This window comes from Polyodon spathula, chromosome 8 (assembly GCF_017654505.1).
Source record: "Polyodon spathula isolate WHYD16114869_AA chromosome 8, ASM1765450v1, whole genome shotgun sequence".
Taxonomy (NCBI): domain Eukaryota; kingdom Metazoa; phylum Chordata; class Actinopteri; order Acipenseriformes; family Polyodontidae; genus Polyodon; species Polyodon spathula.
In genome coordinates this window covers 34,220,727-34,244,259 of record NC_054541.1, presented here as the reverse complement: position 1 = coordinate 34,244,259, position 23,533 = coordinate 34,220,727, and the positions used below count along the sequence as shown (strand labels likewise).

At 35.9% G+C, this 23,533-nt stretch overlaps 1 protein-coding gene across 1 annotated transcript in view; it reads left to right on the top strand.

Moving 5' to 3' along the window:
- Nucleotides 1-22,575, top strand: part of LOC121319845 (calcium/calmodulin-dependent protein kinase type 1D) — a 104,068-nt gene extending 81,493 nt beyond the window's left edge. The window contains exons 6-11 of the mRNA XM_041257706.1: nt 6,023-6,098; nt 11,932-12,044; nt 15,566-15,644; nt 16,908-16,995; nt 17,249-17,390; nt 17,842-22,575. Coding sequence (XP_041113640.1) covers nt 6,023-6,098; nt 11,932-12,044; nt 15,566-15,644; nt 16,908-16,995; nt 17,249-17,390; nt 17,842-17,972 — 629 coding nt within the window. The 3' untranslated portion in view covers nt 17,973-22,575. The remainder of the gene's footprint in view (nt 1-6,022; nt 6,099-11,931; nt 12,045-15,565; nt 15,645-16,907; nt 16,996-17,248; nt 17,391-17,841) is intronic.
- The last annotated feature ends 958 nt before the right edge of the window (nt 22,576-23,533 follow it).

The following is a 23,533-nucleotide window of genomic DNA, read 5'->3' as shown; positions in this document are numbered from 1 at the left end:
TTACTATAATAGCATGCTCAGTCATCACATAGCTAAATACTGCACATGTGGCTAGACTAAATTCCATATTTACAAATGTTGGGCCAAACTGACAGAGCTTTTGTGGTTTGACAATAATTAACTGGAAGTATTCCACAAAAAAGTACTGTGGAAAATTATTGTGTTTACAAAGCCCAAATATTTTACAGAAACAAAATTTGTAAAAATACAAGATTTTGAAAGACGTGACACAAATCATCAGATAACCTAGTTATGTATTCAGTATTACCAAATACAGAAAAACAGTTCTCTAGCAAAGTTGGCCAAAGGGAATAATGTATAATTCATTAAAATAAGTCAATTGATATAAATAGTTTTAACACTAAAATTATAATATTGTTTATATACGGGATGAAAAAGCATGTACTGCATCTCAGATTAGTATGTCTGCAACTATTACTATCGGCTACATTCTCCAAGCCATTTTACAATTTGCCTTTAGTCATTTTTTTCAGAAAGGAGAAACACACCCAATAAAATGAAGTATTAAGGTACTTTTAGACATTTATTAGTGTTTTTTCCATTCAGATTTGGAATAAATAGCTTTGAAAAAAGTGTTTGAAATGTACTGTAGCTCTTCATGTGGATTTCATGGAAATGTTGCCACATTTTAATCAGCTGTAAGTGCTCTTTGGAGAAGAAACCAATCTGCTTCAGAGCACATTAACTTTTTTTTAAGCTAATTAAAACAACAGAACCCTCAAACTCCCTGGCACGAGCCACCATGTAACTTGGTTGGTAGAGCACATCATATTTCTTCAGACAAATATCAAATTATGTGAGTGCACTGATAATGTGCCCACCGCAGGAGAGGATAACATGATAGCTGCTACAGGTGCCTTAAGAAATAGTCCCAGGCAGAAAACAGCAGGGAATCACATCAGAGAGCCACCCACTTGGCCTCAATTCCAGTCACTTGAAGCAGGGAAAAAGCAATCAACGGCTTATAAAAATGGCTTAAAATGTAATAGTATTGGGCTCTGATACAACTGAGTGGCTGGGGACCAGTTAACACTGAACACTCAGAGGAGCTATATTCTACACAGTGGAAGAAAAGGCTCTTTGTCTTATTAACTTGCTAGATAGAAACAAAACATGATGGTTCTTGATGCCTGTTCACTTGCTCTTTGCTTCATATCACAGCACATAAAAGCAGCTTTTTGTGGTTTTGACATCTTTTATGATAGAGCATGTGTCTCTTTTTCTTTCTGTAAATCCAAGGGAGAAAATAATAATAATTGCACAATATGTATGTTTGTATCTGCATATTATCGCATTGTATGTCTTCTTAATTATCATGTATTAATGTTTCTTTACGCACAACCATGGATAACATATTTTAACATTGGAGCTGTTTGAGTACGGTATGTGCACCAGTTATTTTTTCCTTTCTTTGCAGTTTTTTCATTGCAAATCTTTAATAAACATGTTGTTTTAAGGGGGGAGAAATGACTGGTTCACACTTGTGCACCCCCTGTGGTTATTTTTGTGCTAGCCTGTCAGGGTGCGAGTGGTGCAAGTGAATAATCAACGTCCACACAGTGAAGTTCCTTTTCAAAATGACCCATGTTTATTTAAACAAAATAATAAAGCAACCCACTACCAACTATGATATTGGGTTCAACACCGGCTTGGTTAATTCATCAGCAGTAAGGGGCCGTACTCACACAGATGCATCCCCTTTGTATTACTCCTCCCCACAATCAGCCTGTTGTCATGGTTGCTCCAATCCATGTCTGCCTTGCAGCTGATTGCAAAGGAGTTGCTCAGGGCACTTGCAGCTACGTGCTTCCCCAGAGATGGCTGACTTCCGGTCCAGTCCTACCAGTGAGTTTGCCCGTCTAAGGGAAAGCTTACCACCAACCTTACAAAGCACCCTTTCTGGTCGGGAGGGAGATTTATAGTTTGTTTTCTCTTTGTCACATGGCCTCATTGCAGAAATGGCACCTTAACTTTATTAAAGATACCAAATATTCATGTGTGCAGAAGCATGATTGCATGATGATTAAGAACATATATAATTGGACAGTAAACAGATACATATGATATTTTGCAGATTCAGAGTGTGTGAAGTCTATCTACTAATATCTACTACTGCAGAATTTAGAAAAATTGAATTTACACATGAATAGAAATATGCAGGGTGTGTGAAGTCTCAAAGAATATTTCAGGTTCACTTGAGATCTAGAGGCTAATGAAATACTATATAAAATAGATTTGCTATAAGCTAGTAACAGAATTGCACACCGACTGTACAACAATTCAAATAAGTTAGCTGTGCAGAGACAAGAGGGGAGAAATAAATTAAGTACAGATAGACTTAGGACAGAGGGAAAGAGATACTTCTTCACACAAAGAATGATAAGGTTTGGAATGGGCTACCTGGTCATATTGAGGCAGAATAAGTTGGCTATATGTGGTTTTTTTTCTGCAGTTTATTAGTAGAGGAAGAGGAAAGGCATTGCCATGGCAATTGTGAGCAGAAGTGACATTAGATAACATGTGGTTTTGACCTGTTGTTCATAGTTTTTCACTGTGCAGTAAGATATATAGGAATAGTACCAAAAAATGATAATCCTTTGACAAATGTTTCAAAGTGTAATTTTTGTCAAATCTTTATTTGGTGTAATGTAGTTTGTGAGTTTTTTCATCTGTTAAGGATTGGTGTATATCTGTGGCCAAACGTTTTGCATTACCCTGTAGAATTAACTAATTTTGCTTCATAAAGTCAAATAAATTAAGCTAAATAATGTTACATTAACATATTGACTAAAATACTGCTTTGTAGTTTTCCATATACTTAACGAAAAAATGACAAAAATTGAAAAATGTAGCATTTCAAAATCCAACGTGAAATATTGTACTACTATTATGGTTTCCGGTAGACTTTTGCGAAATCATTTTGTAGTTTCTTTGATTACATGATGTTGAGTAAAAGATCTAAATTATGTTCATATAGTTGGTTTTTTTTTTGTTTGTTTTTAAATGATGTCTCAATTCTAAAATTCAAGGTGATGCAAAACATTTAGCCATTGCTGCAGGTGCTCCCTGGTTGTGGTCCTATTACTATACAAATAAGCTGGATATGCTGTATTGGTCTGCACAGGGGAAAATAGGTCACTTCTAGTGTCAGATCAGAGGTAGACCATTCCATAATGAAAGGCCAATAAGAAAACAACCTGGCTACTTACTTACAATAAATACCAATCTGTTGCTCTGACAGATGCACTGATTTAAATGAGAATAATTTTAAAAAAAATTAAAAAGCATTGCTTCACTTTGGAAATGTGCATAGGACATAGGACTTTGAACAAAACAGGTCCACAGATGTGGAAGTTGGATTTTATCTGCAACTCCTTGGGGTTCTATCAAAATGCATTGATACAGATCGAGTAGACTATCAACCATGGTTTGTCCTTCATTTCTATACTGCAGGTTTCCACCTGGCCTTCCAACACAAATATTTGAGATCACTATCTCTTTACAATTGTTTTTTTTTTTTTTTTTTTGTGAACATTAAATGTGTACAGTATGTGTCTGTTTTTATACCAGTGCTTGAATACCGGTGCATTGAAAATACAGAAGAATTACTGTACAATAGATTTTTTGGATACATTACAAAATAAAAATAATGTTTATGAAAGTAATAATACCTTATCCACAGAGCAATATGTTGGGTTTTTTTAATGAATCGCCATAAGATTTCAGCATAATTATATGTATATTATATCCCTATTTTGCTTTAAAAGGAAACCTATAAGTTGTAAGGTATGATCTTACACACCCTCTTGGTGTTTCACTATAGTATTTCTTTCTAGCAATATCATATGTCAGAGCAAAAGTTTGCTTAAAATTAACTAGAGCTTTATGATTTCTTCCCTAACACGTTTTGGGGCCGTTTAATTTTTTCTGTATTACAGCCATTGTGTAATAATCTATGTTGTGTAGATTGTAGAATATTTCCATTTACTTAGTTCTAGTAAGGTGTTATGCCTTTGGAAACAACTACTGTAGCTTAACCAGGTCCGACATTACAATTTCCAATCCGTAAAGCACAGGTCTCTAGTCGTTTTTTCTCCGGGAAAAGCCGAGAAAACCTTTCAATGGCCGAGTGACACTGATAGGAGCAGGATGAAGCTGAAAAGAGATATGTGAAAAATACAGCGAACAAGGGGTGGGGCTTGGCTGGAGATGCAGTACTGTTGTCCTTTTGCCATGCAGTGCCTTTTAAACCTGTTTTACTCTGAAAAAAAATATTTTAAACAGCGCATGTAAAATAAATTGGACTTGACGTGCCTGACAAGCATGGAGTAAATGGACGGCAAAAGGCTAAAATTAACTTGAGTTTTGTGAATGCAAATCTTCAGAACAACTGTCCTCATAAATTATTTAAACTTTTAGATTTTGCTGAGCTGCAATAATCTTGTAATATAAATGACTGAAAATGGCTAGACACAAACCAGCTTTGATTTGAATTGACACCGTCTCTCAGGGAATGTTGTCACAACAAACAAGATGCTGGGAGGCAGGTGGATTAAGTTATGAGTGCAAGTCTTCTCACAGCTTGGTGCTTTTCTACTGTTGGGTGACTACAACACACTGCATCACCCATGTTAAAAAGCATGTTGATTTTGTAATGTTTTAACTTCACTGAAAACACTATAGATCTGGGCCACAGTAGTGTCTTCCCTTTCACTGGAGTGGTACTGACCTCTGAGCAATTGGATAGGTAGTGCAGAAGTATACATTTCTGATATTTATAAGAGGTCATTTTTTGTGAATGGCTTCTTTGGTTGGGCAATAATTAAAACATTTTGTTAAAGAAATTCACCATACTATAAGTTTCTAGATCAGACTTCATATTTTCTCCATTAAGCTGAATTTTCAGTACAACATGTGAATATGGATTTGGCATCAGTGGTCACTCCAGGATTCTGGAAGAGGGGAAGCACAGGGTTAGAAGACAGATGGGCTTGGGGAGGGGCAGAGTTAAATAAAGATACATTTAAAAGCTCAAAGAAAGGACTGTAGGAGTATTTTTGCTGCAGAATATTTTTCAATTTAGTTTTTAGTTAATGCAAAATTACAATGGTGACTCGCTATGTAATATTATATACTCACTGGTAATAAATGATATTCAAGAGATACCAGTTCTTACCAATATAATACAAACACACATATATTGTAGCAGCTGGGTTTCTTACAACCACCAGGGTGTGTTCTACATTGTTCTTTATCGGCTTCATGGCACATTTTTTCCATTGAGGTATGACACTGACACTACAAATAATGACGTCATTTGGGGCCTGTATTGTAACATGAATTTCTTCATCTCAGTTAACGTGTTAAGATGTAAATACAACAGCATGGGATATCTTACAAGCTCAAAACACAGGAAGATAAAATAAGGAAATGCATTCATAAAAAATACATAACTTAAAAAAGATAGGTGCCTTTTTTTACTACAAGGTGATAGAAGTTGTGGGTTCAGCTTCATTCCTGTCTCACTCGTGTGCTCATGCTTCAACCAAATGACTGTCACTACTGACAATAACTCTGATTGGCTGTAAAGGTAACAGTGCTAATCAGAGATTGGATACTGTTTTGTTGGGTGGATTTTTCTTGTGTATGGTTGCCTAGTAAATGAAGACATGGTATCCTAGGAGATGTAGTTTTTAGTGGAAATTTTAGGGGAAGCTTCCCCCTTGCATCGCCACTGTTTGGCATACAAATAAATGTCTAACAACCTTAAGAATATAGTAATTATTTAGCTGAAGGAGCTACAATGCAATGTTCTTGTCTGCAAATCAAATTATTCCTTAAGAAGATGACGATAAGTTTTGTACTGTACTACATCATAACACTCAGTGTGACTTTATAGAAACTAGTCATTTAGTACTGTCTGGTATAAAATGTTTATTATTAGGTAACCTGCATTTTTTTTTTTTATCATTTCACCAGGCTATTCTATATTCTCTTACAGCTCCAGAAGTCTTGGCACAGAAACCCTACAGCAAAGCAGTAGATTGTTGGTCCATTGGAGTTATTGCCTATATTCTGTGAGTACTCTTGCATACTAACATGAATCACACTGCACAGTATACTGTGAAAAACACTAAGTTTTATATGTGGAAGAATTAAAAATTGAATTTATATAATTGAATGTTTTATTTTATTATGCTAAATGTAGTATTTTTCTGTCCAGTAATTATCGGTGCATGAAATAAATGATGTTATCTTTCTATTTAGCAATAAAGAAAAATAGTAAGAACAAAGTTTGATGTAATTGGATTTTTTATAAGTTGTATGCAGAGATCAGTGACTCCACTGCCTATAACTTAGTCACACATGTAAAATACAGTATTGTTTAGTTTTAAATGTTTTCCAGTTCTGTAGCTGTATTGTATGCTTACCATTGTTCTTGTTTACCATTCCCTGGGTGAAGCAGACACACTATTAAATCATTTTTTTTATATTCAAGCTGAAACTGCACTGGTAATTAGTGGGATCCCATGGGTAGCTGCAGTTCACAGTGTACAAGTCCTTGTATTGCCCTTAAATGATGGCATTGAGCTACCAGTTAACCTTGTTGTGGTGTCCTTGGGATTGACATGTTTAAGAAAGGTGCTTTTTACCATATAGAACAGTTCTGATGTACACAATGCTTTTCTGTGAATATTGTTTGTGATTAACCTATTTCCATAACCTATGCCATTTCGTTAAACATCTTTACTTTTTTAGGCTGTTTTTATGTACAGCTGTTTTTACTTACAGAAAACATAAAAAAGAACAAAAATAATCAACGGCTATGTAGGCTTTTCAATTAGAAGCCAAGATATGAGGTCATTTTCTTAGCAACATGACGAGAAACAACCCTGTCAAACCTTGTTGCTACATGCTTGGTTTCAGGACATTGGTGCAATGGGTTTAGCGAATACCTTGCTTTGTTCAGAATATATATATATATATATATATATGCTGTTAATTTTAAAATTTAAAATTAAAAAGAAAAATGTTGTACTTTTAATTTTGAACAAAGTCAGTGATCTAGCTGTACAAAATTGTACCCTGAACTAGTTACAGGTTGCTATGGTAATGTGTTTAACAGGACCATGGGGTGGGGTACAGGGTCATTGTACTTTTAAGTACTACAATTAGTTCTGTAGTAATAATAATAATATATTTATTTTGCACCTTTCATAGTGGACCACCATCACAAAGCACTTTACAGAGGTAGGATGTGAACTGTACAATATAGGCAGAGCCACTTACAATAGGACATTTATTTAACATCTCATCCACAGGATGGAGCACAAGGAGGTTAAGTGACTTGCTCAGGGTCACACAGTGAGTCAGTTCATGGCAGGGTGGGATTTGAACCAGTGACCTTCTGACAGATTGTAACAGGGGGACGTGTTACGTGTGTAGGTCGTCACTAAATAATCAGTCAGGCACAGCATTGGGTGTTGACACGCCGCACATGTGCGCAGATTTAATTCAGAGCAGGCCCAACGCTAGGATACCAACAATGGTAATCCTAGCACCGGATTTAATAAAGAAATGAAAACAAAGTTCAAAATAAAAGTTTGCCACACATGGTGAGCTCTAGCCTCACTGAAAGAGATCTCCCACTCCAGGAACTTACCCTGCAAAACCCTTGCTATACTGTTGTTGGGATGAAATCTCCTAAACTAACCTAGCCAAGTCCCTGTGTTCTCCCTGCTACTCCAGCCTCTTCCTGATGGCCTTGGCTGGGCAATGCCTTCACGAGCACTGTCCTGGAGAGGAAAGGTTTCTTGTAGTATTCTCTCCATGGAGCAGATGCCGGGCGAGCCTAACTGCTCAATTGGTTGCCCAGCAATGTGTCTCCTGTTCCAGCTACACACATAAATAGTAAATATTGTATTATTCCACTAATGTGTTTTCTCTTTACTCTGATAGGATGATTACACTTTTTGAGATTCAAAGTCAATGCCCATTGAGAACTCAAAAGGCATTGTAAGTGAAAATACGTATGATAGAATAGTCGCCTTGCAAGAAAGAAAGAAAGAAAGAAAGAAAGAAACCAGAGGAAATAAAATACTGAATGAAAAGTGCATACATTGGCTAATAGAACCCCAGTGTATTGAATAGGGTTATTTTATTATTGTTTGCTGAACCACATCCTGAAAACCAACAGTCCTTGGCAGAAAGCTTCTGCTTAAAACAAACCTGTAATTAAGGTTACTTGTTTTGTATTGTGAAAGAACAGAAACACAAATACAACAAAAAAACACATTCTACTAAAATGATTATTTTAGTTGAAATATGAAATGTTGTTCTACGTGTTTCTTAAAGTAGGTTTTAAAACAGCTTTTTCACCAAAACAGTTTTAGACTGGCTAGAATTTAGATTTTAGTTGATTGAATGGTAGCAAAGTGTTACGTTAGTTATTATCACTGCTGTAAGTTACCGTTTTGTAAACTATTCTATTTCATATACTGTGCCTATAGGAAGTATTCACCCCCCTTGGACGTTTTCACAGTTTGTTGTGTTACAACCTGAAATTCACACAGTAAGTTACATGGAGCCCATCTGTGTGCAATAAAAGTGGTTCACATGATTTCAGATTAAATACACATGTCTCTGTAAGGCCCCACAGTTGGGTAGTGCATTCAAAGCAAAGATACTACCATGATGACCAAGGAGCTTTCAAAACAATTCCAGGATAAAATTGTGGAAAGGCATAGATCAAGGCAGGAGTATAAAAAGATTTCAAAGGCATTGAATATCCCTTGGAGCACAGTCAAGTAGATCATTAAGAAGTGGAAAGTATACGGCACCACCCAGAATCTACTTATAGCAGGCCATCCTCCCAAACTGAGCAGCCAGGTAAGAAGGGCATTGGTCAGAGAAGCCACCAAGAGGCCAATGACGACTCAGAAAGACCTACAGCGTTCCATGGTTGAAATGGAAGAAACTGTCCATGTGTCAACGATAGCTGAGGAGCTCCACAATTCTGGCCTGCATGGAAGAGTGGCAAGAAGGAAGCCATTTCTGAAAAAAGCCCATGTAAAATATCCCGCTTGGAATTTGCAAAAAGGCATGTGGGAGACCGAAAAGATGTGGAAAAAGATTCTGTGGTCTGATGAAAACAAAAATTGAACTATTTGGCCTAAATGCAAAGCATTATGTCTGGCGCAAACCCAACACAGCACATCACCCAGGTAACACCATTCCTGCTGTGAAGAGTGGTGGTGGCAGCATCATGCTATGGGGATGTTTTTCATCGGCAGGGACTGGGAAACTTGTCAGGGTAGAGGGTAAAATGGATGGAGCTAAATACCGGCAAATCCTTGAGGAAAACTTGCTTCAGACTTAAGACTGGGATGGAGATTCACCGTTCAACAGGACAATGACCCCAAGCAGCCAAAGCGACACTGGAGTGGCTTAAAAACAAGAAAGTGAATGTCCTAGAGTGGCCCAGTAAAAGCCCTGACTTGAATCCGATTACGAATATGTGGCAAGAGTTGAAGGTTGCTGTCCACCAACAATCCCGGCAAATGTGGACGAATTTTGTACAGTCCAGATGTGCGTACCTGGTAGAGACTCACCCCAAAAGACTCACAGCTGTAATTGCTGCCAAAGGTGGTTCTACCAAATATTCACTCAGAGGTGGTGAATACCTATCTAACCAAGACATTTCAGGTTTTTTTTCATTAACTGTTTCACAATAAAAATTATCTTGCCTCTTCAAAGTGTTGAGGTTGTGTAAATCAAAGAAAAAAAAATCACATTTAAATGCATCAAGATTTCAGGTTGTAAGACAACAAACTGTGAACACGTCCAAGGGGGTGAATACTTCCTATAGGCACTGTAATGAATTGAAGTATTTTAAGTTATGGATACGATTTTATTTCTAGGAATACTATTGAGCTACTGTAAGTATCGCATTTTATAGACCCATCAATCAAATTATGACCAGAAAACAGTAAACAATTTGAAAATATTTAATTGTAGAAATGAGTACAAGTTTTGCAGTTTCAGAATGCCCTGGAAAGGAAGGTGTAAAATGTCCTATAATCCTGGATTTAAACACATGGGTGAGACTTTTAGCCCTTAGAATTCCATAATCAAAAATCCACAGTCATCTATTCGGAATCTTGAGTTTATGAGGTAATCTGAACAGTCAGGCACTCTTTGTTACACATTACAGAGATATCTTAAAATAAATGTTCCATCTTTCATTTTAATTGACTCCATATTTCAACGATTAGCCTAATCAGCTTTCTGATGAAGAAAACAAGCGTCTTAATCATGAAACTAATTTTAGCTGCATTAACATTTTTAGGGGTTTTTTTTGTAGTTGTTGTTGCTGTGAATCACGGGAACATTTTTTTTCAACACTGTCACTTATTGAGGAAAAACAGAATGCATGTTAAATAAAACAACACAATTGTATCATGCTGGTTACAGAAGTGGATGAAAAGTATGATGCTGGCTGGGGGTTTAAATCCTGCACATGTACATTGTAAATATTGGCAAGAGTATGGTAATTGAAGTTTAAAGAGCTAATTACATTTCAAACTTAAACTAGAGCCTTGGGCCACAAGGTTTTCTTCTCTGGATCACTGTAGCAAACTGTCCTTGTCTGACTATTGTAAGAAAAATGATCTGGCCCCTTTGCTTGTCCTCGTTTGAACATCACAACTGATACTTAATGCAGGTTTAGCACATGTTAGTTTAATGTGATATTTAAAATAAAGTAACTTTAAGTAGATAGGTCACTATCCTTTTTTGCTTTGAAATGCAAACATAGAAATAAAGAAAGTTTTGTGTCTAATTTGTCTCCAGAAACATAGGTCAGTGGAGAGCTAAAGTAAAAGAGCTAAACTTTGATGATGTTAATATCACCCCCCCAGACCTCATGGTCATCAGTGGCCCTCTCATAATTGAGATCTGGATGAGCACCAACCATATTGCTAAAGCTTACTCAGATGTGATTTGCAGTAGGGTGATTTTCTATCCCCACCTCTCAGCCTCCCCTCTACTGTTTCAATTATTAAGACAGCTTCTTATGTTCCTATTGTTGTTTGGACTGGTGTTGAGTTTTATGTAAAAAAATTAATTAAAAAAGCAAAAAAAAGGTACACATGTGCAACTCCTTGCTGTTGAATGATCCAGATTATTTGCCTGTGGAAATAGGGTTCCATTTCTGAACCTTAAAGCTACAATAAAAAACATATTTTTTTTTTTTTAACAATGTCATTATTAGCCGTGTAGGGTCCTGCTGAAAAAACATCTTTGTTTCTTTTTCCAACTAAGGTTCTTGTCATCTGTATGACATACAGTACACAGGTAATTCACAAAAACATTGCAGATAATTGTAACTCATTGAAAGTGTAAGGTCAAACGTGTCCTGTACTCAAGAGATTTAAAAGGGGCATCTAGATTTAGATTCTTACACTGAGAACTGGTGGATGTGTTTAATTTTCTTGGCTTCTTTTCCTTAATTGGATAACTGAGGCCCACTTGGACTTAAATTATATTACACCATCTCCATCTCTCTGTTTCCAGCTTATTTCACCATCGCTGTGCGGTTATAAAATCCATTCCAGCCTCTCGGCTCCTTGCAGGCTTCCCCGAAAACCCGAGACACAGCCGAAACCCTGATCCGTCACTGGGAGCACCAGTCTCTCCTGGTGTTACTGGTTCCTGGTGTTACAGGCATATTTTCTCACCAAGCACTTGCAAAATCTGTTGGTTCCTCTGTGGATAAAAAAATATTGTTTTTAGCATTTCAGGTATTTGTAGTTTCCCTTTAGCATGCAACATCTTAGGGTGTCCTGTTATGTGACACTGTCACCTGTGTTAAAGTACAGTACAGTGTCAATAACATTTATCTTTCTCTAGCTTATGTGGCTACCCTCCGTTCTATGATGAGAATGACTCCAAGCTTTTTGAACAGATTCTGAAGGCAGAGTATGAGTTTGATGCTCCATACTGGGATGACATTTCAGATTCTGGTGAGTAGTGTCTTTGCTTAATATATGCACTCCAATATTTATAATGAGATCAGGAAAACTAGCAGTAGTTTAATTTAAACATGCAGAAGTGCACGAGGGCGCCCAATTCACAATTAAGCATTCCTGGTCATTTAGGCATGCTTCACACATCCATTAGGCTTATCTCTGTACAATTATCTAACTGAAGTGTGCACTGTAAGTACTGTGGGTACAGTGCTGCAAATCTACTATGTCAGAAATTATAAAACATTTTTAATTCACCAACTGAACTGACATGAGCAGTGAACATGTACTGTATATATCCAGGTATACAGTCCTTTAATATTTGTATGCATTTTATGCTAGTACATATTCCCTGGTATGGATTGAATCTAACTTTCAGTGGTGTGTTGTCTGCTTCGGGATGAAGGGAACAAAATAATCACCCCAGTGCAATTAACTAAACCTGATTGGTTAGGGTTCTTAACACTTGTGGTCAGTAAAGGCTTACCTGTGCAGATGCTTTTAGTATTGAGGTGAAAATTTAATTAGGTAAAACATTACGACTTCCACATTTTAAGTAGTACTGTGTAAAGACAACAACATCTGTACCTAGTTGCAGTTTCCAATTCATATAACACTGATCACATCATAGCATACATAAATGCAATCCAAGTGTTGCTGACTGACTCACTTCTCTTTTGCATTTGGAACTAATTGATATAAAAACAAAAATGAAATTAAAAGTTGTATTAATATTAACTAACCAAGTTCCAGCATGTTCTATGTATGAACATTTAGATATTATGCCTAAAAATGAAAAAAGTTAAAACTGAACTGTTGATTTTACATAACTGAAATACAGTACAAGAGCATTTTTGAATACTGGACTTTCATGTATAGTTGCTCTGCTTTCTACCTACACACTAAATGTTCACCTACGAGTCTGGGATAGGTTATAGATGTTTAATTTTAGAGTTTGGCACACAGTTGTACTGAGTTCTCGTACCCTAAAAACTCCCTGCTGAGGATTTTCATTATCCGGGCTCTCAGCCAGTACAGACTCCCTCAGCAAACATTAAAATCATTCCAATCAGAAGGAACCTGGCACAGGTCATTGCTCCACTAATGCTATCCATGAAGTAAAAAATTACAAAGCAATCATCCTGGATTCATCATTTTAAAACGGTGGCCTTTTTAGTTAATAAAATACATGCTAGTGCACAGCCTTTGTTTTATGAAACACCTAGCTCAGTCTGTAAAATAAATCAGAACATGTATAAAACAAGTTAATTTTAAAAAAGAGAACATCGGCTTATTACACATGTGGATACAATTTATATTTGCATATCAGTAAATAGTTTAAATTGCAAATTGACTTAATCAGATGTCTGGTGTATAATCATTTACGAAAAAGGAATCCACAACAATGAATACTGAAGACAAGAATGTATCGACTTAAAGCATTGAGAATCTACCATCTGAACAAATTCATCCTACATATTATTTGGGGTTTCTTATCTTATGATGCAATAATATTAAGAATACCTATGAATACCTAATATGCATTTTAAAATAAATGTACATGTTATCAAACCTATTTGGAATAAATTCCATTCCCAGATCCCTTCCATTTGCTATACAGTACATATTATCCAATCCATATGGTCTGCGGTCTGAGGAATTCAACCTAAAGGTAGTGAAGGGCACTGATTTACACCCTCCAGATTTCTACACACTCCTCAGGGACAATATAAATGCCTCTCATGGTTTTGAAATGAGGCACTGTGCCAGTAACTTGCATCCTGTATCCATCTTGGGACGGTTCAGTAGCTTATCTGTTGTATCTCCAGAAAACTAAAAGGAAACTGAGCTGATGAATCAAGTAGGCATGCAGTAAATAACTGATAAAGCTTTAAAACATTTTGGCATGAGTTAGCATACTGGAGCCAGTTCAATTTTAATCTCACAGAGTGCTCAGTTCCTTTTAGCTCCCTTTTTTACTGGTGTACTTCATGGGGAATCTGTGAACCATTAACAATCTGTAAGGCTATCAAAGGCTACATTTGCTTTTACTGTTCAATTACTTTATATCAACTTGGTTTAAGTCAAGCTTGATTTAGTTATTGTATAAAACCTAAGCCCGCTTTCCCAGTTTTGGGAATAGTATGTCAATGGGGCAATTTCCATGGAAAAAGAAAAATAAGTCTTACCCTTTTCGCAATCTATTTTGGTAGTACTTTGTAGTTTTCTTTTCTCCTGAGAAATCCTTGTTCCAAATGCAAATAACCTAATTAATACTAAAATCCGGGAGGGTATATTTAAATGTTTGTGCCTAAATTCCAATTTGGCCTTGCTGAACCGATCAGCTTTCTTAAACTGGGTTTCCATGGAGTTTTTAGGTTGTCTTAAAACACAGTCGGCCTCATTTGGCCAAAAATAAACAAAACAAAAGAAGAAAAAAAACAGACATACTGTAAAGTTACACAAATAATACAAAATAACAACATTCCATAATGTGTACTATCCTTGTATTATTTGCTAAACATTTTTGACTGCATATATATTTATTACAAACCTATTGTACGTGAACATATAATAATACAGAACCGTAGCTTCAGCAATTCTGACCAAATAGAGCTGAAATACCAGCATTTAGGTTAATGTTAGACAAAATGTTTAGTACAGTACATTCTTTAAATAACGGCAGTATATCTACAATAGGCTACTCTACACACCTGCATTTCCCACTTATAAAGACATTCTAATAATAATAATAATAATAATAATAATAATAATACATACATACATACATACATACATACATGCATACATGAATCCAAATTCCACAGGGACGGTGCAAATTTGTGGAACTAATTTATTTTTATGTTTCTTTCTTTTAAAACAAATCTTGCTTAGTGAATTAGACTAAAGCCTGTTGTTGTCGGTAGCCCACAGCAACAGCTCTGCTAATTTAATACATATTTTGGTATAAACGTCACTTTTGTTCCCTTTGATAAGATACCCACGATAGATGCTGCCTAAGGTTAGTGTAGAATGAATTGCATCTTATTGCTATGGGACAGAACAGTCTAGGTTATAAAGCAATCAGCTATTCAATGACCAATCATGAAGTGAACAAAAAAGAAGTGTAAGGGCTTCGCTATTTATTTATGTAATTATTGCAAAGGCACTTCAGTATTTTTTATAACCTTGCTTATAAAACAACTTAACTATAAAGCTGTTTTTAATGGAAATAATCTGAAACGCTGAATAAAAAACAAAACAAAGCACTAAACACCTCGTACTGTGTGCTTATTGTTTTCCTATTTGGTTAAAGAAGCTTGTAAGCATGATGTAGGACTTCTGAATATGAATACCCCAAAAAAGTTGGTCAATTGTACTGCTTTCTAGCGTGAAAAGGCACACTTACTGTGCGTGGTAGGTGCGAGCGACATCACATAAATGACTGTGGAGAGATAGTGACAGGTTTTTAATCTGCGTGGAAACGTGATTAATGTTTATTATTCTTTTTTTTTCAGCTAAAGATTTTATTAGCAGTTTAATGGAGAAGGATCCTAATAAAAGGTATACATGTGATCAGGCACTCCGACATCCCTGGTAAGTAACAGAACAAAACCTGCCGCGCACATAATGGGCCATAGTCACAAAGTGTTTAGGGATTGTGCTAATAGATCTGAAGAGCTGATACTGGTTAGATTAACTGTGATGTACAAACACTAGCAAATCTCTTCAAGAGGAAAGTGAAGCAAAAAACAGTTGAATTAAGCGACTTCCTCCTTAAGAAGTGCAAGTATTTATGTCACATCTTTTTTAAGGGGGCCAGGACATTAAGACATTCACTATAGTAATATTGATAGGGCTGCATAGGTGGCAGTTTTTTTTTTAAATTATATACAGGTTTGAGAGGAGTGTACAAAATGTTTTTTGTATTATTATTATTATTATTATTATTATTATTATTATTATTATTATTATTAGTTTTGGCTTTTTTTTTTTGGATGTACACAAAAGGTTTAAATGATTAAAAAGTTTTTGTTTCAGGACATTTCAGACAAAAGACCCTTTTCGGCTGTGTAGGAGGAAGGGCTTTTATTTGTTTTCATTTATACAGTACACATTAAGGTAGTTAATATGTGCTGTAGGTTATTATTTTCATTGGTTAACACTGTAGCTATGTAGTCCACTAGCTCCAGCTTGGCCTGTGAATTGTTCGGGTTTCATACTTTCTTAGCTTTTGCCTTTTATGTGCAACTGTCTGCCTGTGAGATGTTTTAGTTGGCACATATACAAGTAACCAGTCAGCGAAAACAATATGTCTGAAATATGGCAGCCCTGACAAAGGAAAACAGTACTGAACATATTATTGTTAATGCTGTTCTTCATAAACATAAGAGAATATCACAAGTATATTATGTTATATGTATAAACATACAGGTATGTTATATTTGTAAACATATTGCTGACTTTTAATTTTTAATCACACATTATGGGTAATACATGGGCAATACATTTTCTGTGTGTGGTACAACAGTTCAAAGACACCCACACATCCCCTCAGGGTGTTGGGTGAAGAAATCACTATGGTTTATCCCTTTGCTACACTCCCACCACAGTTAATGTGACAAATCAGCAGTGTAAACAAATATGAAGACAAGACTGTGATCAAGATTTTGTGTGATAATGTGAAGGAGGTAAAGCAAACAAATGAGTCTCTAATATGATGCACTCAAATACTGTGGGATGGGGGGGGGGGCATGCATTATCACTGTATCAATTGTCCTGGAATGGTATTTACATCTTAAAATATTAAATTTACACTTTTATTATTTACCAGCTACCACTGTGATTCTGTTGTTTCAGGATTGCTGGCGATACAGCCCTCAGCAAGAATATCCACGAGTCTGTCAGTGCACAAATTAGAAAGAATTTTGCAAAAAGTAAATGGAGGGTAAGTACTCTAGGATAATCTGTTTCTTATTCTCTTAACACAATGAACGAATAACACACTAACGTTTAATCTTGGTAGTGCATTTAGTAAAAAACAAAACAAAACAGTACAGTATATGTTTCTTTGAACAGACTGTTTCGGTAAATCAGCCATTGTCTGCTACTGTATCTCTTTATGTTGATCAGCACAGTTCTTGTGATAATAGAGGGGTCTTCCAGTGTCTCACTAAGTTTGTCTAACTGTTTATTTCCAGCAAGCCTTTAATGCCACAGCAGTTATCAGGCACATGAGACGATTGCACCTGGGCAGCAGTATGGAGGGCTCACACCACCAAAACACACAGACCAGCCTGCACCTAAACAACCCCCCAACAGCCCCAACCGCTAATAAAGATTGTAAGTACCTTCTGACCCACAGCATTTCCCATTTGTTACCTAGGGAAGAGTTCATAAGCGGCAAGGGGTTCATTAAGAAGCCCCTCTAAGTAACACATTGATGATGACACATCCAATCAAGTGGTGAAATTATGTAATAAGTGGCTTTGTTCAAAGTCAGGTGTGGAGAAGCTTTGCCATATTAAATAATGCTATAAAATATATTTTCCAAAAGATGAAGGCAAAAGTGTTTTTAACAATAACTTATCGTCTTCTAAAAAAAACATGTTCTTCTTTTAAATGAGGTACAAAATGTATTCTACAATCTATACAATTGCAGGGATAGGTTGAAATGAGGCACTGTGCCAGTAACTTGCATTCTATATCCAACAATGTACACATATAAACATCTAAATTTAGTGAAACAACTAGAAACTAAAAGTTGTGAAACTCTTTATTTTTTCCCCTTCAGGTATATCCCCCTCCACTGTTTGTAGTCTAGCGTCTGCAACCTCGTCCCCCTCCCCTGCCCTGTCTCCAGTTGGAGCTGAGCGAAGACCCCGACCCACCACAGTGACCACAGTGCATTCCGGAAGCAAGTGACCCACTCACCCTGCAGGGAACCAGAGGGGAAATGACATCACTGTGAGGTGTATCCCGCCATTCTCCTAATGATTTCACCCTGCCATGTGCACTGAAGCCTGGAAGGCCTGGAAGAAAGGAAGACTTTTTATGGCCATATTTTCTACTGTAACTATAAATGAATTTCATATATCATAGAACTTGCATTGAACTTCAATGTATCTGAATGGATTTTTTCAGTATCCGGTTCTGTGCATATCCATTTTGAAACGTTCTGGTTTAATAAGGGACATTAAGTTTTCTCAGTGATTTTGCAACATGACTCCTGTGGCTTTCCACTGTTTTTTAGTTGTTTTTTTTCTTCATAAATCCAAGTTATAACTGGATTACCAAGTTCTGAAATATTACATGTCCAAAGCTTTATTCCTGTTTCTCTAAGCTTCCTAGTTCTATGTCTTTGGGACAAAGAAGTGTTTTAGAATTTAAGAAACCTCTGTGAATTGTTTTTTAGGTGATCATTTTGGCATAGATTTTGATGGCTTTCCGTGAAAATAACACACAGGTCAATCAGTCAGACTAAGCTGTAATTAGCATTGGTTTGTAAGAAGGCTGTAAATTGAAAATGGCTTAAATTACAATAATGGGGCTCCAGCTATGCTATATCACACCTTGGAAATGTTATCATCTTGTGTTTTAGTACATTTCTTATATATAAATCACTTAACCATTTCTTTCACATAATTATATTCATAGATACTTCATTAAAGTCAGTACGTGAATATAGAAACAAATTAAGATTTAACACAGTAGACTTAGAAAAGCCTAAATGAGATGTTTTGCCATCTTAACAAACCCCAGAGCCTATCATTTAAATATGCTGTAACTGTGTCCCATGTGCTAAAACTTGCTATTTCTGTTTGAAGAAGTATCAGCTTTTTTCAGAGGACAGACAGTTCTCAGGGAAAGTAGTTATTTGAATCAGGTTCATTAAAATGATCCTATTAGAAAAGTGTAACTAATTATGCTCATATCATAATTGGTCTCCCTTATAAAAGTCTTCTGTGTACGATAGTAAAAGCAAAGGATGGTGTGGCAAGCATTGTGTATCACAGAGAAGTATGGTAAAACATGGTGAAAACCATAGTTAGCCACCATAAAACATATTAAATACAGACAGTAATATTAGCGCAGTAAAGGCATGGTAAAATGCATATTTTTCATGCTAATTTACCAAATTTGCTGTTATATATTTGTATGTGCCAAACACCTAACTGTTTAATTTAAGGGCATTGTAGTTACAGGTAGCTCATGAAACAAAGCCCTTAAAGTCCAAGTCCCATCCGTCTTCACATTTAACTAAATGCACTGTATGATTTATTTCTCATATTAATAGATTCCATCTCATGTATAATTTGTTTGAAGTGTAAGTAGTTTTAAAGTTCTGAATCTTTAGTCTTACTTACACGAGTAGTGTAAGTCACTTAATACTGCCTCTTACCATTGGATAACATTCTGCTAATGAAGCCGCTAACCGTTTTTAAAAAGTACCAACAAAACAAATAACAATTGCGATTAAGATAAATACATTTGCAGGGTTAGCATGAAATAATTACCTACAGTAATCAGTTTTAGTTTTTGTGGAACTTTTTGAAATATAAAATTAAATCTGTCTCACTTTTTTCTATAGCAAATCTAAAATTATTTTTTTTGGAAGATTGTTTTTTGTTAGTTTGTTTCTGTTAGTTACCAGTATGTCTCGCTCCCAGAATGCAGATAAATGACAAAAAATTGTATTCAAGTGACTACAGTGCTACATCAGACAACGATTTGTAAATAAACACTATAGGCAGGGACTTCCACATCCAGGATACCACTGGAAAGTTAGAAATCACACAACGTCCTTTAATGGGTTTTTTTGTTTTGTTTTTGTTTAATTTTATTATAGTACAACATGCTGTTGGGAATCTAGAACTTAAAAAAAACAAAAAAACAAGAATTGGTAAACCATGTGTTCCATCAGCCACTAAATACACTTTTCTGAGGGTATAGAAAATAAATGGTAAAGAAAAAGCACATTAAATGAATATAGAAAAACAGAATCCCTAATCATTACCAAACTCAAGAACATTAAAGCTGTCCAACCCTGCTGGCTAAGATTTTTTAAAACCTCAAGCAGTATCTTCCCCCTTTTATGTTCACCGTGACAATGTCAACATTTGTTCTGGAAAGACATACTGTAGTTATTCCTGACAGTGTGCTTTTTTTTCTTCTAAATTAGATCAATCTTTGAATTGAACAGAGATAATTTAATGTTATTGTTGTAATTTATTAATGTATTAAAATACACAACAGTATCTTCAAGGGGCAAAATGTACATGCCATCACTAGACATGTGGACCATGTGACCTGCCCGATAGTTAACATAGTATCCAATGTAGTCTTCTTTATTGAAGTTCTGCATTGAGAAAGATTCCAGATTAAATACATTTTAAAATGTATCCATTATTTATATTGCCTGGCTGGAAAGCAGAGAAATTAAAAAGTCTTTCAAGTGTAAAATGAAAGGGATGCACAGTCTGAACAGAGGAAGTAGTGATAACTGAATGTATTCAATATTATGATACATGTCTGGGAAAGGGACAAGGCTGCTTGACATAGTGAATGAACAGTAGGAAGCAACAACTTATTTTCACTCTATTTTAAATCCATTGATGTTAGTAGAGCATGTTGCAAGTTTTTTTTTCCATTTTCATCAAAGCACTTGCTTATTCTTAAATTATTTGTTTGAAGACAAAGTGCTCTATTTTTATTTGCAGTTTTTTTAAAAAAAAAAAAGATATTTCTTTGCTAACTCTCTGTAAAATAAAGCTGGAAAATAACCTATTGCAATCATTAGCTTTTATGTAAATCAGTTTTTAAAAAAACTTTATGTCAGTGTGCACCAAGTGTGTGGAACATCCAGTCTGAAGGCTGGAAGTGATGAAGGTTTGGGTTTACTATTAAAATAGGTTTTTCACTTAGGCTAACTGGCCAAGTGTTAAGCAAACTGTGCAGGTATCTGCGTAACGTAATGAAGCCAAGTGCCAGGGTACTTTCAGCAGTTAGATGTACCAAACCTTCTGATTTGACTGTGCTGCTTTATGCATTGCTTATCATTAATGATCATGCCTCATCTCTTTTTTGATTTTCATTTTTTTTTAAATATAGCAATGAAGCTTTTCAATATGCAGCCAGCCCCTGCTGATTTACTAGAGACTGACCCATTGATAAGAGGAAGTGCATCAGTGTTGTATACACTTTAATTAGTCTTTTGTCAACCCAGAACCTGCTAGATGTATTTATGTATGTATAATTAAGACACTCAATGTCTTTAATTGTGCTGATTTTTTTACAGCATATATTAGCATTGTTTCATTCTGCACTTGGCAGATTGCTGTAATTGAAACATAATCTGACTGTTCTGAGTTTTCAGCTGGGCCACTACACCCAAATGTATTTTACTGCTTATAATTTATGGTGAAAAGCATAGACTGGAGCCTATTGAAGATTATATATCATATATACAAGTATTCTCCAATATTAGAAGCTCCCACGACTGTCATGTGTTTATATGACTTGAATAACGCATTTAACATGAAGACTGTTTCACTCTCTAGTTTTTAATGTTCTTAATCTTAAAGGCAATCTACACTAACCACTTTGTGGAGCAACCAAAATGTACTGATTAGAACAAAAAGTTGCAAGTCATCAAAAAAATATATACTGATGCACAAAAGAAACGCAATGCTCAGGTCTAATGTATTTAATCAAATATTTTACAGAGATATAAAACAAAATCACAGAAAATGTGAACAAAAATACAGATCAAAGAATCATGATACGTTTCAGTTGGCGAAGGTGTTATTTTGGACTTTGGTCAGGAGAAAAAGCTGGCCCTGGCAAGACCTCGACATTGTATTCTTGAAGTCGTACAATTGTAGTCCTTGCACTTTGTGGTCTTGCATTGTCCTGCTGGAAAATCGACACTTCTGGTTTGGGTTGCAAGTACAGAAAAAAATTGTAGCTTCAAGGACTTCGTCAATGTATCACTGAGCTGTAAGTTTCCCCTCAGTCTGCACCAAAGATGTTCTTGTGTTGAAATAGATTCTTTCCCACATCATAACACTTCCACCACCACATTGGTTGGCATGAACAGCACAGCAGTCAGCATAGCACTCACCACTATGTCTCCACACACGTTGTCTTCTATCAGGTCTGTCAAGGGCAAAATGGCATTCATCTGTGAATAAAACACTCCAACACTCTCACTGCCGCCACCTCAGATGTTCTGTGGCCCACAGGAGACGACAAATTTGTCTCTCAGCTGTCAACATGTTACCCCTCAACAACCTCCGAGCATGCAAATCATTTTCATGCAAACGCCAAACTACAGCCATTCTGCTGATGCACCTGTTATTTCTTTTTGGAATTTCTCGTGCAGTAGCCACTGCAGTCTGAAAACGATTATGCAAATAGATCAGTTGGATGTGGCAGACCTGGGCCAGTGTGGTCACCCTCTGCCTTCCAGGACGTGGCCTGTCCCTCACAGAGCCGGTTTCCTGGTTTCTCTGAACTAGTCTGCTGATTGTTCTCACAGAACGTATCATTCTCTGGGCAACTTCTCTCACAGACAGGCCGCCTTCAATCATGCCGATAGCAATCAGGCAATCTTCATTACTCAAGCGGGGCATGGTCATATCTTTCGTTGTTCTTCCGATAATTAAAATCATGTCATTTCGAATGGCTGTTTATACAGATTAAGAGTTAACTCAGTTTTGCTTTTTTATCAAATCACATGACTTGAGCTCAGTATTTTGTTATTCCAAGGAATACTACTACTCAAACAATCAACAAACCTATCTGCTCACTATTTAAAATGTAAATAACATTATGTATGTGCCCAATGAGCTATTGATGTAAAACTTAGACTGTTGCGTTTTCATTGTGCATCAGTGTATGTATATATATATATATATATATATATATATATATATATATATATATTTCCCAACATACACGTTATGATTCATTTACTTATGAATATATTTGCCAACAAGGTACTGCTTGAGTTAAGTTCCTGAGATGTATATGACACCACGGTACACACTTATTTAAAACCACCAAAATTGTTTTAAATTGTTATAAATCTACCATCCATGCATCACCTGTCATTTTGGAAGTCAACTTATTATCAATTCATGCACCTCTTGCATCTCATTAGTATAAGGCTGCTGGCTTATGCCAATTGAAGGAGGTCCATCACCCTTACAGTGGGATTTTTGTCAGAATCCTGCATTCTTAGACGTACTTTTAGTGGGATAATAGGTTATCGTATCCACAGACCCGATACCTTAAAATATTCCTTTTGTTTGGCGTGTATTTTATCTTTTTTTGTATTGATACTATAAACCCCCTTTGGGGGAAAAGAACTTGGCTATCAGTATACATATGATATATATATATAATATATATATGATATATTATATATATAGATATATATATATCTTATATATATATATATGTATATATAGTATGTATATGAC